At 36.2% G+C, this 18,275-nt stretch overlaps 1 protein-coding gene across 23 annotated transcripts in view; it reads right to left on the minus strand.

Moving 5' to 3' along the window:
* The window catches only part of DCDC1 (doublecortin domain containing 1), a 483,101-nt gene that overhangs the window by 387,739 nt on the left and 77,087 nt on the right, over window positions 1–18,275 (minus strand). For 21 of the 23 annotated variants that reach the window (XM_077863419.1, XM_077863438.1, XM_077863436.1 and 18 more), the window contains one exon: window positions 15,463–15,556. The exons of 1 other annotated variant lie outside the window; for it this stretch is intronic. In XM_077863419.1, coding sequence (XP_077719545.1) covers window positions 15,463–15,556 — 94 coding nt within the window. Of the gene's footprint in view, window positions 1–15,454; window positions 15,557–18,275 lie in introns of those variants that run through there. One more of the 23 variants, XM_077863444.1, reaches the window with a different exon arrangement.

Here is an 18,275-nt window from a genome sequence, read left to right on the forward strand (position 1 = left end):
TTAAGTAGGGCCTCAACATTTTTATTAGATAAGTGGTTTGAAAAGTCATCATTCATTAAATTTATCAGTATACATAGATCATTCCAATGAGATCATTCTGTTGGGATCATTACCACCACAGGAGAGGTGCAGTTAGGAGGATGATAATAGCCTTTTACCCATTTTGTTTATTCGCAAGTTGTGACAACAGGGCAAACTAAAATGAATGCAATAGTTTCAATGTGTTTGGAGTTAAGACTGAGGATGTTGCGTAAATGGATCATATGACTGAGAGGAGTAACTTCCCTGGTAGAGTTAGTATTGAGCATCATGGCTAAATAGATCATGTGATTGAAAGTAGTAGCTATCAATTTCCTAAATATCAACTGATATGTTTCTCATTCATGCTGTTCTACTTCCTTTCCATTATTCCTCCTTTTTTTCCACCTGTGAATACATTCTTGTCCTTCAAGCTTCATATCAAATGTTACCTTCTCTGGAAAAATATCCCATGTTATTTAGACAGAATTAACTGTTTCCTCCTCTACGTTTCGCAGAGCATTGTTTGTGATTTTATTTTCCCTTTACTGATTTGAATTAATCCTTATTTTCTTCACTCCCATTTTCAACCTCCAGTATATCACAAATGCTTTAGGGTTTTGAGGCCATAGTGTTTTTGGTTTGGTAAAAGTGGAGCTCAATAAATGTCTACCAGATGAATAAATAGTACTTTGGATATACTGTGGACAGTCTTTTGACTGTTTTGTGAACCATGAGTTCAGCTATGCACAAAAACTTAGAATCTACAACCTAATGTAACTAAGTGAAAATTTGATCAAAATTTAATAAATAATATGCCAGAATTTTGAAGCACGTTTACAATATGTACAACTGCTTTGTCTTACTTCTCTTTACTAAATGATTTTGAAGACTAAGAAGGAAAACAATTACAAAAGAAAATGATACAATTTGTCAATGAAGCATTAACACGCCAAGAGAAGGCCAAAGTGGGTATTCAAAATGTCTTGGAAAAGCCTCATGTGCTCTATCCTACCCTGTCATAAATCATGCTACTATGGGGGAAAGTACACAATAAAACCTATGTAACAAAGCAAAAGTGTTAGGTTAAGGTCGAAATGGGTAAACAATAAAAATGATAACCTCTAAGAATACCAAACACAATAAGTTCAAATGCGATTCTTTTTTTAAAAAAAGATTTTATTTATTCATGAGAGATACACACCGAGAGAGAGGCAGAGACACAGGCAGAGGGAGAAGCAGGCTCCATGCAGGGAGCCTGATGCGGGACTAGATTCCAGGACTTGATCCCGGGACTCCAGGATCACGCCCTGGGCCGAAGGCAGGCGCTAAACCGCTGAGCCACCCAGGAATCCCCCTCAAATGCTATTCATAAAAAAATAAGCTATTCAGCCTTCAAGAAGACCTTATATTACAATCACTTCATCACTGATAAGTAGCTTGAACTTATTTGGATTCATGATCTGAGCAGTACAAGAATTTTTGACAAAGAGACAAATATATCTCTAAGGAGAAACCACAAGGTAATGGAACCTACCACATAGAAATAGACTGGAATGTCTGTCAAGTTCTGTACCTAGAGAATATACATCTCTTTCCAAAAGCAACATTAAAATGACACTTTGCTTACTTGTTTGAATCTACTATGGAAAGCTAAAAAGATTTTTTAAATTAATATATTTTTTAAAACACTGGAAATAATCAAAGGTTTTAATAACCTGCTATGAATTAAAAATTAAAATTCATGCCAATTAAATATCCAGAATTATAATTCACATAATATGGTAATTTTCACATTTCAGTCAGAGTACATGAGACTATGAAAGAGAACTGCCCAGAGCATAATTACCTATAAAGAAACTTCTGTATGCTCTCTGGCAACAAGTGTCAGATCTCATTCTCAAAAACACTGTTATTGTTAAGCAGGACATTATTTGGAAATTTCCCAATTCAGTTGGAATTTATTTTTAAAATGAAGTTTATCTAAAAAAGTCTTTTTTAAACAAAGTGAGCTCTCTAGAGATACTAAGATTGGACTGCTTTCCATCCAGGAAGTATGGCTGGAGGGAGTTTGAGTTAGTGCCAAGGTATGTTTGTGTTTTAATGCCCTTTATCCAGCTCTAGGTAATAGTTGGAAAGCTCCCGGTCCCAGAACAACCAGCAGATGCCACTCAAAAACATGGTCTGCTGGGAAGATTGAATGATGTAAAGCACACTGTCTCCAATGTTGCTTGATTTATATCAGTATATTTTTATTCAAACAAAACTAAACTAACAGCTGCTGTGTACTTTTGTTTATATGCTATATGTCAAATGTTATTGTCCCTAAGGTACTTATGTGAAAAGATTTAGCAGTCATTTTCTTAAATACCGATGCCTACCCAAATTTGGATTTTTCCTCCACTGAACAAAATGACAAGCACACGATTGCTATACTTAGAGCAATCTTTCACAGCTGCTTTAGTTTTTCAGTGATCCTATTAAACTGACGGCATATTGCCTGTGGGGTCTACAGTGTTATAATACTGCTCTAAGAGACATTGATTTGTATGATAGGATCAAACAGAATAGGGATGCATTGGGGGGAAGAATTTCATAGGTCATATTGTTTTTACCTGCGCAAAATTTAATTTAGACATTGTGACCTTTGCAGAACACCTGGTTATTTTAATTGCAGATACGTGGGTGAACGTTGACATCGGGGCTTAGAAAGTATGAAATCTTAGGTCTCCTCTGTTTTGAAAATGCATCCTGAGTCATGTCTTTTCTTAAACCGAACGAAGTAGCTGTGCATTAAATATGCTGGCACATCTTCTGCTTGAGCAAGTGGACCGAAATGGTGTGAATTGTTAATGCCTTGCTGCTTTGGTTCACGGCTTGTGATTGATCATTTGTAACTATATCTACTCCTTGTTCCATGAAATCAAGTATGGAGTAATGGGTTCATCAGATTTTGGGGTTAAATTGAGAGTGAAGAGGTACTGTGTGTGGAAATAAGAGTTGCCATGTTCAGGGCTGGCCTTGTAACAGCATGGAATCTAAAGGCGATATTCAAAACCACTTCACTCATCATACGCTTACTGATTCTGAATAGGGCCCATTTGCAGGGGACATTTGGTAGTTTTCCAATACGCTTTATGCCTCTTTCTACTTCCACCACCATGCACATCTTTTTTTCATACATCCCAGTAGCACATTGGTAGAACAGGTCAGCATACACAATTCATTTATTTAAATAACTTGATTTATACAAGTAGAAATAAGCTGGGATTCTATTGTGTCTTGCCTTTCCCGTTGACAAAAATAATAGTAGTGTGTGTCTTTGAAAATACAAGTATTTTGTGAAATACTCGGGCACCTTAAATATTTGATATTTAGTAATGTAAAATAACTCAATTGAGTTGATATATGTACAACTTTATGGTTACTTACACAAAAATTGAGAATTATCTATACCTAATCTTCTAATCTATTTTATGTGGGTATGGCGTATACCAATACATAGTAACTGAATATATTCAGTCTGCTTTTGCAAACTTTAAAGCTCTGTACAAAAATGTAAGTTGTTATCTTAGAGTTAGTTTTGGAAAATACAATACATGGAACTTAATAAATAAAACCAATAAAAACTAGAAGTAAAGGGCTTCAGAAATGTCAGTATACAATTGTTTGCTGTAACTACTGGTACTTTTTTTACATTGTTATTTTTTATTTTTATGACTATTGAAAAAAGCATAACCTTAATGGTGTTAACTAAGGCACCACTTAACTTTTGACCCAGTAGGAAAAGATGTAAAAGAAAACATAGTAAAATGAAGGAACAAAATCAAATATACTTTTGATATGCCACTTAGATCAAAAGTGACATCAAAAGTAAGCTAATTGTAAAATATTTCTTTTCTTTAAAAAAGTTTTATTTTACTTTACCTTTTTTAAAAGATTTTACTTATTTATTCATGAGAGACACAGAGAGAGAGAGAGAAGCAGGCTCCATCCAGGGAGCCTGATGTGGGACTCAATCCCGGGACTCCAGGATCACGCCCTGGGCCAAAGGCAGGCGTAAACTGCTGAGCCACCCATTTTACTTAAAAAATTTTTTTAAAGTTTTATTTTTAAGTAATCCCTATACCTAACCTGGGGATCAAACTTACAACTGCAAGGTCAAGAGTTGCATGCTGCACCAACTAAGCCAGCCAGGCACTGCAAAATGTTTCAAAATTCTGTTATGCTGTAAAGTAACAACTAATACAAATCTAAAAATGTAGCTGGATTATTTTTCCTTTTTCTTTTTTTCTTTTTCTTTTTTATTTTTTAGTCTAAAAGCAGGAATAATAATAATACTTGGCATACACATACCTAATTCAGATAGCCCTAGACATCAGATAATGTGGGTAAAGTTGTTTTGGTCTCCTTGGGCCAATGTATTACATTTAAATATTTTATTTAAGACATATATACATCACAAAAATATGTAGATATGTGGAAAATTTATATCTTAAATGTGATAAACCAAAGAGCCTTAATAGTTTCCGCAATTAAAATGGAGGGTTTCCTTTTGACATTTATTTCCCCATGATTATTTCACAAAAGTAGAATCCTCTATAATTAGCATTTTTACATATTTTGTCTACTATCCCATATCTTCTGAAAACTCTTATTTTTAATTTTATTTACTTGCGAGAGAGTGAAAGAGAGAAAAAACATGAGCTGGAGGAGGGGCATAGGGAGGCAGAGAAACCAACTTCCCCCTAACCAGAGAGCCCAACATGGGCCTCCATCCCAGGACCCTGGGATCATGAATTGAGTTGAAGACAAACACTTAACCGACTGAGCCACCCAGGGGCCCCTCTTCTGAAAGCTCTTGGAAGTAAAAGAAAGCCAATCTATACTGAGTCATGTTCATTTACATGGAGAGCTTTTTTTTTTTTAATGTTTGATAACAGATAGTAAAAATTAAGCTATTTGTTTTCATTGGTAATTCTACTTACATTTTTAATAATGAACTTCTAGGATCATTGACATGTCATTAAAGTCAGGGTAAGATTTTTGGTTCAAAGACCAAGAAATAAGAGATAAAAAATAGAAGCTAGAAGGAAAGACAAACTTGAGAAGACAGAAAGAGAAAGGATTTGGTTAAAATATTACATAAATACTGAAGAAGTTTAGCCCAATGAAACCTAGAAGTGATGATCATATCCTCATGAATAGAAAAGCGAGTCTATGTTTTAAAGACTTCAAAAGGGAATTTCTGACAGATATTAAAGCATCTCTGAGCAGATTAGACTGCTTTGTGAATGTTCATATCACACAATTCTGCATTCATATATTTAATAAAAGATGACAGTGATCCAATTATAATGGGAGTTCTCCAACTGCCAAAAAAAAAAAAAACCTACCTTTTTTTTTTTAAAAAAAATGAAGCCTTTAAAAATTCCGAATATTTTCTATAGATCAATAGTAAAAATATAAATTGGTGATTACTTTCTGTTTTTATCCAACCAACAAGAGTAGTCCAAGTCTAATGCCTGGAGGTCACTGGGAGTCACTGAGGGCCAGATATAAGGCACTTGAAACTGAGGCAAAGTCAGAGTACATAGTCCTAAGGGAAGTCTGAAGACTTCTCCTGAGAGGCATCTTTCCTACCCAAAAGGGCTCTTAATTAGCTGCTTTTGTATATTCCAATGCACCCTAGAGAGATTTAAGGGCTGATTCATAACCACCAGCATTTGGTATCCCTATTCAGCAAGACGTCTGAAGCTTTACATTTCATAAAATATGAGAAATAAAGGTAAACAGGACTGGGACCCAAAGATTGAAAAGAGGCGATGTAGTTAATTTTAAAGAAATCATCATACCCATAAGTTTGATCTTAATTCACTGAAAAGTTCTAGAAGAGATTATAAGATGAATGGTTTGTGAACTCTTAGAAAAATAAACAGTAACCACTAGGACCCATATGGAGTAACTCATATATTAAATAAATATTTAACGAACAGAGAAGGATATTCTTGGGGAAATTCCTTACATGGGGCTTGTCATCTCTAACATCAGCATATAACTATTATTTCTTTCAGTGGGAAGTAGACCCAATAGATGATACCTACCATCTATTATCCTTAAGCAAGGACTTAATGCTAAATTTGTATGCCCCTTCCCAAATAAATGAATTTATCTGCAATAAAGTAGAACATATAATATCTGCAAACCTCCTGTCTAGGTCCTCTATTTAGAATTCATGATTGCTTTCCTTTCGTGTTTCTACTTAAAGATTATAGAGCAGTATGTCACTTAGCATGCAAAACAAGGCAAAAGAAAGTTATGAGTAGATGCTGCCTTGGACCCCAATTTCTTTCCTGGAGAAAGTAATAAAAGGAATCAGAATGAACACACACGCACACACACACACACACAAACACACAAACACACGCAGTAGTCTCTGTATGGGGTTGACTGAAGTCTGCAAACTATATGTATACCCTTCGGATTTACCCACTCTTAGCTAAGAAAGGAATACCACTCACAGAGTCCAGACTATCTGGATCATCATAGAATTCCACATTTAGCAGAACAGAGGTAGTAGTAATAGCAATAAAAGAGTAGTATTAGACATTTTTAGGGCATAAAAAGAGAGAAAAGCATTTGCCCAGACTCCTTCTCAGTGTCCTGAATTTTCCACTCACATCAAAAGGCATCTAAGTAACAATGCTTCCAAACAAGGACAGCATCCCAAATTTTTATACTATTTTATGATTTAGCCCTGAGTTAAACATGGGAATACAGACAAGACTACAAAATCTCTCTCCTTCTGGAGCTGAGAGTCTAGAGGATGGATGGATGGATAGATAGATAGATAGATAGATAGATAGATAGATGATAGATATTAAACAAGTAATTCCTCATGCAGTTTTATGAATTACAATTGTAACAATGAGTATATACAGGGTGCTATTAATAGAACAGAGATAACTGTCCTAGACAAGGAGGAAAGTAGCATAGGAGCAAGGTAATGTCAGGAAGCATTTCAGAAGAAGAAATATTTAAAATAACCCCTTAAAATGAATAGGCAATAGCATGCAAGAAGGATAGGGTGAGAGAGAGTCCAAGTAGGAAAAACATTATATAAGGTATTGGGGCAAGGTTCTGGTAAGGTACTGGGGTATGAAGAAGAATAAAGTGTTTGAAGAACAGAAATGAAAAAAATAAGATGATTTGAGTGCAGAGATGAAGGGGCCAGAGTACTAAGTGAAGATGGAGAAGTTGGGTAGGGACCAAACCATAAAGATCCTTCAGGTCATGATGAAGATTTGAGCATGGATTCAGTACAACAAGTAATGATAAGCTAAAATCACTTTTTTAAAAAAGATTTTATTGTTAAGTAATCTTTACACTCAATATGGGGCTTGAACTTACAACTCTGAGATCAAGAGTCGCATGCTCTTCAGACTGAGCCAGACAGCCACCCCCTAAAATCATTTTTTAAAATAGTGTTACTGGGACACCTGAGTGGCTCAGCGGTTGGACATCTGCCTTCGGCTCAGGGCGTGATCCTGGAGCCCCAATCAAGTCCCAGAAAGGTGGTAGATTCATTGTAAAAAGAACACTTCATTTTCTTTAGGTAAGGTAGAGAAACAACTGGAAGAAAGTATTACACATCTAGGAAATAGACTTGCCAAAGGAATAGAGGAGAAAGTAAACTAGTTTTAAGTAGGCTCCACTCCCAACAAGTGGGGCTTGAACTCATCCCGGAGTTCAAGAGTCTAAGTGACCCAGCCAGGTGCCCCTAAAAGGGGTTTTAAAAGATGCTTCAATCTTATGATCAGAATAAAGCAGTGTATGCATGAAAATAAATTTAAAAAGGCAGGTTTACTTAGCTGGAGGTGGAAAGAGATCTCCTTAAAATAAAGGTGACTATCTGATCTAAATATATTTACTTATTTATTTACTTATTTACTTATTTATTTATCTATCTATTTATTTATTTATTTATGAAAGGGAGAGAGAGAGAGAGAAAGAACACAAGTGGGGGTTGGGGCAGAAGGAATCTCAAGGAGAATCTCAAGCAGACTCCACGCTAAACACAGACCCCAACCCTGGGATTCAATCCCATGACATTGACCTCAGCCTAACTTATGGGTTCAACACTTAACTGCCTGAGCCACCCAGGCGCCCCAGAACATACAATTTTAATAGATATGAAAAAGAAGAACTGAAATTCTGAAGGCCATGTATAAGGATATTCAGGTCTAACTAAAGAGGTTATTATAAAAGAGGAAAAGGGATCCCTGGGTGGCGCAGCGGTTTGGCGCCTGCCTTTGGCCCAGGGCGCGATCCTGGAGAACCGGGATAGAATCCCACGTCGGGCTCCCGGTGCATGGAGCCTGCTTCTCTCTCTGCCTGTGTCTCTGCCTCTCTCTCTCTCTCTCTCTCTCTCTCTCTGTGTGTGTGACTATCATAAGTAAATAAAAATTAAAAAAATAAATAAAAGAAGAAAATATTGTAATTGTTACAAAATCACAAACAGTAACTGAAGCCCAGTGAAATCTGACAGAAATAAAGATTTCAGAGAGCAAACTCAGAACAATTACCCAAAGGAGGGAGAATCCCCAAATACTGTGAAGAGGTAACATTTATGTTTCAGATATAATAGTAAGAGCAATTGGAGAATCTTTTTTGAGGGTGACAGTTACCCAAAAAGTGCGCATGAAATCTGAATAAGTTGGAGAGGGAAGTACTAGGAAGATTAATATCAAATACTGAAAAAAAGTAGTTAGTGACACCACCACCCCCAATTTCTGGGGCTAAGATTAGGAAAAGGCAAAGGGAAGATGAATTATATTACAGAAGATCAGGCACAGCAATAATAGACCAAGGAGTCAGATCTAAATTAGATCTTAGATTGTGGGAAAATATGTCCTGGGTAGGATTATTTAACTCAGGGAGGTGAAAATGGGTAGGACTGGTTTGAACAAAGAATGATATTGACAAACTTGGAACTTATTGACTTCATATCTCTCACTATGAGACACTGTGCAAGAAAAATGTCTATAGGAATATGTTAGAAAAAACACAAGAATGAACCAAAAAGCAAAGGGAAAGGGAAAGTAAAAGAAAAGAAAGAAGCCTGCTGCAGCAAGCAAAGCAGCCTGATCACGTTAGAGAAGGGGATGTTTCAAAAGGAATAGGAGAACAGTAGAGACAAATCCTAAATACTGTAGAAAGAGGAAACAGAAATGTTAAGACTATAGGAGGAAATGACATTAGTGATGGTCCTCACTGAGCGCTAAGACTATGAGTTTCAGAAACATAAACAGCCACTTCTATTCAGAAATCCATGGAGCAAAGTTATTCTCTAATGGGACCCTATGTGAAGATGTGGGGAAGCTGTGCTCATGAAGTAGGTTTCTTTGGCTTAAATGATTCCATAGCCAGAGGCCATAACAGCAGCTGCTGTGACCCAGGATTGCAATCATTGCTCCCAAGGCAAGATAGATGATTTGCCACCAAAGAGGGCCTACCCTCAGTTCAGCATGGGGTTCAGGAACATGGTACTCAGAAGGAAAAGAACATTAAGATGTTTGGAACACTTTTTAATAGTATCTCAAACAAGTCCTGGGGCTGCCACCAAGGTAAATCTCCAAATGTTGCAAGAATGCAAGAGTATCCTCTTAGAGAATAATAATAACAGCATGATGATATAGTATTATAAAATGCTAGTGTGCCTGGATGGCTCAGTTGGTGGAGCATATGACTCTTGACCTCGGGATTGCCAGTTTGAGTCCCATGTGGAGTGCAGAAATTACTTAAAAGTATAAAGTCTTTTGAAAAATGTTATATAATGCTTACCAAGTGTCAGGTATTTGTTCTAAGGATAATTCACTTAATCCTTACAACAACCTATGAAGGTAATTAATTTCATCCCTATTTTACAGAAGAAACTATAACCCCTTAGAGAAATTAATTTATCTGTCTCAGGTCATACAATAGGTGGTGTAACTAGAATTTGAAATCTGGCTCCAATATCAGAGCATTCAACCAACACTTTATGCAGCCCCCTTTTAAAGAGAAGATAATTTTACTGGTCAAATTTTCCCTCAATATATTATTACATAAGGCTATAATTAATGCCTTAATGGGAGATTGCTTCTCAACGAGTTCTGTTGTATGTCGTAGACCCTGCTCAACAGCATAAATCCACTGCATCATGGAAAGATGGTCATGGAGAATGTTTTCTGTTCGCCGCCTTCCTTCACTTAGTTTCTGTGATGGTCTTTGGCAAAAGTTACATGGATCTGGATCATGCCAAACAGGGTCCTAGGAACATCATTTTGCTTGGAATGGCCACATTAGAAATTAAGGGTTGGCTTCTGTTCTGAATGTACTGGGTATTGGGGCCGATGTTCTGATCATCTTTTGGTTCAACGGGAATTAGGGCATATGAGAAAGTTGGTATAGACTCAATTCAACTTGTCAGATCCTAAGGGATGATACCCACTGTGGGAGCCCAGAAAGTAGCTGCTAGAGGAATTCCAGTTCAAACTAGGCATCTAGAAGTCATCTGGCTGACACTGGGAGGAATAAAAATTAAGCACTTTAATTTCTTTCATTTTTAACTTGAGGAACTGGAACTTTTCTTAAAAAATATTTTATTCATTCATGAGAGACAGAGAGACAGGTACCGACACAGGCAGAGGGAGAAGCAGGCTCCCTGTGGGGAGTCTGATGTGGGACTCGATCCCACGACTCCAGGATCATGCTCTGAGCTGAAGGCAGGTACTCAAGCACTGAGCCACCCAGGCACCCCGAAGAACTGGAACTTTTATTGAATTTTAAATCAAAAAGATAAGATTATTTGATTTTTGGAATTCACTTCCATTCACATGTAAAGATTTGGGATTTTCATTTCTTTGGAACTTTATTCTTTGACTTTAATATCTTCACAAGAATTTCATAATGGACATTCAAGGTAACATTCAAGTTCAGGGTTTATTTTTTGGAATTTTGTGATTGAAATACATTAATCCTGTCATTTGATCTTATTGCATTGTAGCATCTCTGAAGAATGCGTCAGAGAATAGTAGCTATTTTGGACAGTGTTTCTACGTATGATTTGAGGTAGGAAATGGAATTATAAGTGAAATTCAGTGTTCAGTAGCATGGCCTTGGAGCCAATTTAATTATATTCTAAGTCATTTCAGAATCTTCTAGGGTAAATTTTATACTACCTACCAGGATCTGGAAGGATCCACACAGGAGCATGGTTTGGTTACTGGAATAGTAGGTCCTAAGAGACTGAGGATCTCTTTCCTCAAGAGGAAGAGTGACTTCTCTGGTTCACCATAATGAAATAATTAAGCTAAAGAAGCTAAGAGAACAAAAAATTGGGAAATGTTAGGGGGAATGAGGTTGCTATTAAATAAATCTACCGGGCAGCCCAGGGGGCTCAGCGGTTTAGTGCTGCCTTCAGCCCAGGGTGTGATCCTGGAGACCTCGCATCGAGTCCCATGTCGGGCTCCCTGCATGGAGCCTGCTTCTCCCTCTGCCTGTGTCTCTGCCTCTCTCTGTCTGTGTCTCTCATGAGTAAATAAATAAAACCTTTAAAAAAATAAATAAACAAATCTATCAAAATCTGACACTATCTACATGTGTTCTGTCACGGTTTCATGCTTCTGTAATACCAAATAGCTCAATAGGGGAATGATATCAGTACAATATAGAAGTTTGGTTGGTGAATATGTGCTTTTTCCTAGGCAAAGGAGGCCCACGGAGAAGGAACAGAATTCTAACCCTTTGGCAGAAAGGAAAAAAGACTTCAGTGTGGCTGCAGCACTGGGTTTCCTTGCATGACTCCGTGGGAGTTTTGTTTCCTCCTGTGGCTTCCTTAAAGGAAGCCCTACTGGCTCAAACTTCCAGTTGAGTTCCATCTGCATTGTCTTGCCCTCTATTGTTTTTGAACAGCTTTAATATTCTCTGAAGCAGCACTCTGAGATACCTATCCAGGCTGCTTACACTATCTCCTAAGTTAATAATTATTATTTGAAGTGAATATTCTGATTTTAAAGGAGCATAGATTTTGAATGGTCTTTCTCAACCTCATTGTTTTAATAGCCTTGTAATTCTGGTGGGAGTGATTTTGCAGAATCCATTCTTTATAGTGTTCTAGCAGAAATGCTGTACTATCATTGACCATATTTCAGAATATGGCATCCTTACACAGTGGGTAGTTCTCTTCTACCCTAGAAAGAATAGATCTTTGTAGGAGCCATAACTAAAGAACTTTTCTACATGTAACAATATTAATTTCTTTGTTAAAATCGTCTATCAGGGGCATCTGGATGGCTCAGTGGTTGAGCGTCTGTCTTTGGCTCAGGTCGTGATCCCAAGGTCCTGGGATTGAGTCCTGCATCAGGCTCCCCTTAGGGAGCCTGCTTCTCCCTCTGCCTTTGTCTCTGCCTCTGTCTCTCATGAATAAATAAATAAAATCTTTAAAAAAATTAGAAATTTTCTATCATTTAGAAATCTAAAAACATAAGCAATTTGCAAATCCTATGGGTTTTTAAAGGCTTCACTAGACTTGCTAAAGTAAAAGTTTACTGTCATGTCAAATGTGCTCATTTCTCACAGCATAGAAAGAAAACCTTCAAAGTATATCTAATTCTTTTAAAAAAAAGCAACAGGAGAAAAATTTACATTTTGTGTATCTACTACTTTTTAGTCCTTGGTACAAATATACTTCTAATCTGTCCTTATAAATAAAAAGTAATTGCTATGCTCTTACCATTAGACATGATTTTCTGATCTGACATAAAACAAGCAAACAAAAAGAGTTACATCAAATGAAAGTATTAGTATTTATTTAAATTAAAAGGTAACTTTCACATAACTCTTGACCTTTTCCAAGTTAAAGTTCAGAAGACCAACAAATATAAAAGTTTAGGCACTTCAATCCTTTGATGCACAAACTATACTAACAAACAAAGGAAAAAGAAATGCAAAAATTTAATGTTTAGTGACTAGGGTGCTACAGACTGGAAGTTCCTCCAACAGGATTAGATTCTTTGAGTATGTTAAGTCTAGTGAACTTGTTATGCTTCCACATGTTAGTAGTTGCATAGGCTAATTTCAGCTGGCATAAGCTTTTATAAGTATGCAAAAACACAGGGCAAGGCATGCATTAAAATGTGATAATAGCACACTTCTGGGACACGTGAAGCATGAGGCACAAACCTGAATGCCTCTGGCATCAATGAAGCATCACACTTCAGAGTCAGAGCTTTAATGTTTTGATAAGTAATTCTGTTATACCACATTTGGGAGGGGGGAAAATTAACTTTCTAAATATAAATCTTTCCCCTTAACCAAGGTTCCTTATAGTTTTAATTCTAACAATTTATTCAAATACAATTCTTTAATTCCCTGTGAGCTGAAAATAATTCAAATTTAGATAGGGTCTTAAGAAAATGTGTTATTTATTTTATCAATGCAAGTATAAGAGGGATTATATAATATCATTGATCATAAAGATCATTTTAGCCAGTGTGAGTAGGGGGGACTACAAGGAAGAAAAAATAAATTTCAATACAATACCCTCTATATCCTCCCCTCAAAAAAGACCATAAGGAAGGATTCCCTGCATTACATATATCTTGCAGGTAAATAACTAGCTAGATAATGGGTATGTATACAGCAGCTTTGAAATCTTTAGATAAAAACTCCGAATAAAATGAAAAATTATCATATCTAATATAAACATTAAAAATGACCAAGAGAAAATAGACTTACTATCTAAAAACACAAACATACATACAATCCTTGGCAGAAAAAAAATTTTTAAGAGTTATAACAATAAGTATCAAAATAGAATAGTAGTTACTCAGTAGTATTAAGATGATAAAGCCAGTACAGATTTACTTCTATATAGTACAAGCAAGGATATTAGAAACAAATGCAGTTATTCAGTATAGACATATCCTAAAAAAGCATATAGCTTTCTGGATCTAGGCTTTCAGTTTAAATACACCACTTAGGGGATCCCTGGGTGGCGCAGTGGTTTGGCGCCTGCCTTTGGCCTAGGGCACGATGCTGGAGACCCGGGATCGAATCCCACGTCGGGCTCCCGGTGCATGGAGCCTGCTTCTCCCTCTGCCTATGTCTCTGCCTCTCTTTCTCTCTGTGACCATCATAAATAAATTTTAAAAAATTTAAATACGCCACTTAATATGTTGGCCCTCTTCAGGCATATGAAGTTAAGGTTTAAATGAAGTGATAGTAGCACAGCAGCACATTTAGTACTGCTACTAGTAGCACTACTAAAGTAATAGTAATTTCTACTAAAGCAATAAAAAAGTAAATTTTAAAAAGTAAAAAATAGTAGTAATTACCACTAATAGTAATTTAATAGTAGTGCAAATATGGAATTCATGGTATTTTATCTTTTAGAGACTAGCAAACCAGTGCTTTTAGAAATAGACGGAAGTCTCATATTTTCACAAACACATACAATGAAATTGTTTACATTTCACAACTTTTGAAAACATCTAGAAGTTAACCAAAACAAAGAATTATACCATAGAAAATATCTATTAAATTATGAAAATTTATCAATTGCTTTTGTTTATTAAGTGATGGCTTACTGAAGTTAAAATACTTATGATTTTTAAAAATCTAAACTTGAGCTATGCTATAGGCTGAATGTTTGTGTTCCCCCAAAATTCAAATGTGAAAAACTAGTGTAATGGGTATTTGGAGGTAATTAGGTCATAAGGGTGGAGCCCTCATGAATAGAATTAGTGTCCTTTTTTTTTTTTTTAAGATTTTATTTATTTATTCATTAGAGACACAGAGAGGCAGCTACACAGGCAGAGAGAGAAGCAGGCTCCCTGGGGGGAGCCCAATGCAGGACTTAATTCCAGGACTCCCGGATCATCTCCTGAGCCAAAGGCAGACGATCAACCACTAAGCCACCCAGGTATCCCTGGAATTAGTGTCCTTATACAAGAGGCCACAGATGGCACTCTTGCCCTTTCTACCATTTAAGTTTAAGCACACAGTGAGAAAATAGGAAAATTGTCCTAAAATCAATTATAAATATAGTCTAACCACAGTCTAACTGATCCTTGAATCAGTTAAGGGGCCCTCAACAGAATCTGCCAGGGCCTTGATCTTAATCTTCACAACCATAAAAAATAAATGTTTGGTGTTCAAGCCACCCAGGGTATAATATTTTTGTTATAAAAGCCCAAATGGACCAACCCATGCTGAAATAAAGATTTCCCAAACCTTAATCCCTTTCATAATTTCCTTTTGTATAAGGATGACATATTTATCCATGTTAAAACTAAACTTTTATTATAGCTGTTTTCCTTTTAAATATATAAAGTAAAAACAAAACTATGTAAATGCCTTTTGAAATGTAATCATAGAGTTTATAAAATCTTTGTCACTTACCTTTTGAAATATCTTTAATTTTTCTGCCATACAAATCATACAGATATCTGGCTGGTAAATTTAGTTTCATTTTCATTGTGCAAGTATCTAAAACCTACCCGGGGGGGGGGAAAAAAAACTATAAATAATTCATTACAGTAAACTCTGGCTAAATCAGATACCATTTGAAGTCCTTTCTATATTAAATGGCTATAACCATTATATTGTTAAATAAAATTAAAATAATAAAATAAAATAAAGTTTGATGATTTAGAAATGTTTCTAGGGATGCCTGGGTGGCTCAGTCAGTTAAGCATCTACTGAGGGAACTGGGATCAAACCCCACATTGTCAGGGATCCTGCTTTTACCTATCCCTCTGCTTGCTTCTCCCTTTCCTTCCCACTTCCCCTGCTCCTGATCTCAGGGTCATGAGTTCAAGCCTCACATTGAGTGTAGAGCCTCCTTTAAAAAAAAACAAAAATAATATAAAAACACACAAATAGATATTAATAAAAAGGAGAAAAGAGATGCAATAAATATTAAAAAGTGGTTACACAGTACTTAATAAATGCTAGAATTATGGGAAATTTTTATATTATTCTTGCTATTTTCTATTTTTCATAATTTACAATGGGAGAATATCACTTTTAAATTTGGTCTTAACACAAATAAATGGAAACATATACAATGTTAATGGAATGGAAGAATTGATATTGTTAAAATGCCCATAATACCCAAAGCAATCTACAGATTCAATGCAATCCTTATCAGAATACTAATATTTCACAGAAATATAACAAATAATTGTAAATTTGTATGCAACCACAAAAGACCTGGAATAGCCAAATATAAGTACCATACAATCCAGTAATTTCACTTCTGAGTATTTACCCCCCCCCAAAAAAAATGAAAACATCAATTTGAAAAGACGTATACACCCCTATATTTATTGCAGCATTATTTACAAGTCAAGATATAGAAGCAATCCAAGTATCCATCGATAGATGAATAAAGATGTGGTATGTAGGGGCACCTGGGTGACTCAATCGGTTGGGCATCTGCCTTCAGCTCAGGACATGATCCCAGGGTCATGGGATCCAGCCTGCATCAAGCTCCCTGCTCTGTAGGGAACTTACTTCTCCCTCTCCCTCTGCCTGAAGCTCCTCCTGCCAGTGCTCTCTCTGTCAGATAAATAAATAAAATGTTTAAAAGAAAAAGATGTGGTATGTATATACAATGAAATATTACCCAGCCATAAAAAGGAATGAAATCTTGCCATTCTTAACACAATGGATGGATCTAATGGGCACTAAGTGAAGCAAAATTTGACAAAGACAAATATTACATAATTTCACTTATATGTGGAATCTGGAATACGAAACAAATAAGAAAATAAATAACAATAATAACAAGGAGAAACATATTCATGAATATAGAGTAGAAACTAGGGATTGCCCAAGGGGAGAGAGGTGAGCAGATGGGCAAAATAGGTGGAGACCAAGCGGTACAGACTTTAGTTATAAAATAAGTTAGTCACAGAAATGAAAAGTACAGCATAAGGAATATAGTTAATACCATTATAGTAACATTGTATGGTGACAGATGGCAACTATGCTTATTGTGATAAGCATTTTGTAATGTATACAATTGTCCAATCACTATATTATACACCTGAAACCAATATAATATGCCAATGGTACTTCAATTAAAAATAAAAATAAATAAATTAGGTATTTTTTTAAAGACTTTATTTATTTATTCGAGAGAGAGAGAGAGAGAGAGGCAGAGACACAGGCAGAGGGAGAAGCAGGCTCCATGCAGGGAGCCTGATATAGGATTTGATCCCGGGTCTCCAGGATCACGCCCTGAGCCTAAGGCAGACGCTCAACCACTGAGCCACCCAGGTGTCACAATAAATTAGGTCTTAAAGTACTTTGGATTTTAAATTCTTTCCAAATGTCCTAAAATCAATTATAAATATAGTCTAACCACAGTTCACCCTGATAACTTATGTTGGTTGGGTACAAAAAAAGTGGAATTAATAAATTACATTTCAAGGCTTCCTAAGAGCCTGAGTCTCAAGTACTTCTTTTAATGGTTTCTAATATGGTAAAGTTGTTTTCTCAATATTTTGTTTTATTTTATTTTATTTCATCTCATTTTAAATTTTTATTTAAAGACTTATTTAAGAGAGAGAGAGAGAGCACACACACAAACAGGGGGAGTAGCAGAGGGAGAGAGAGAATCCTAAGCAGGCCCCATGCCCAGCACAGAGCCCAACATGTGGCTCCACCCTAAGACCCTGAGATCATGATCCTACTTGAAATCAAGAGTCTGATGTTCAACCAACTGAGCCACCCAAGCTCTTGTTTTTTCAGTATTTTAATATCTTGATCTGTCTTGATATAGCCCTTGTAACAATGACCTTTTCAACATAAGGGAAGACTTAAATATGCATCAGTTAGAGGGAAAGTTCTACTCACAGGGTGAAAAAAATTAAAGTAACAAAGAGGGGTGGAGAGTACCAGGTAACCCCTGCAAGTTTGATTAGGTTTTTGGAAGTGGCTCCCAAAACATGAGTAACTATATCCATTTACAAGTATATAATAAGGGCGTCTGGGTGTCTCAGTTGGTAGGACATGTGACTCTTGATCTTGGGGTTGTGCTTTCAAGCCCCACAATGAATATAGAGATTCCTTAAAAATAAAATCTTCAAGGGTGCCTGGGTGGCTCAGTCAGTTAAGTCTCCAACTCTTTTTTTTTTTTTTTTAAGATTTTATTTATTTATTCATGAGACACACAGAGAGAGAGGCAGAGACATAGGCAGAGGGAG

This window comes from Canis aureus, chromosome 21 (genome assembly GCF_053574225.1).
Source record: "Canis aureus isolate CA01 chromosome 21, VMU_Caureus_v.1.0, whole genome shotgun sequence".
Classification (NCBI taxonomy): domain Eukaryota; kingdom Metazoa; phylum Chordata; class Mammalia; order Carnivora; family Canidae; genus Canis; species Canis aureus.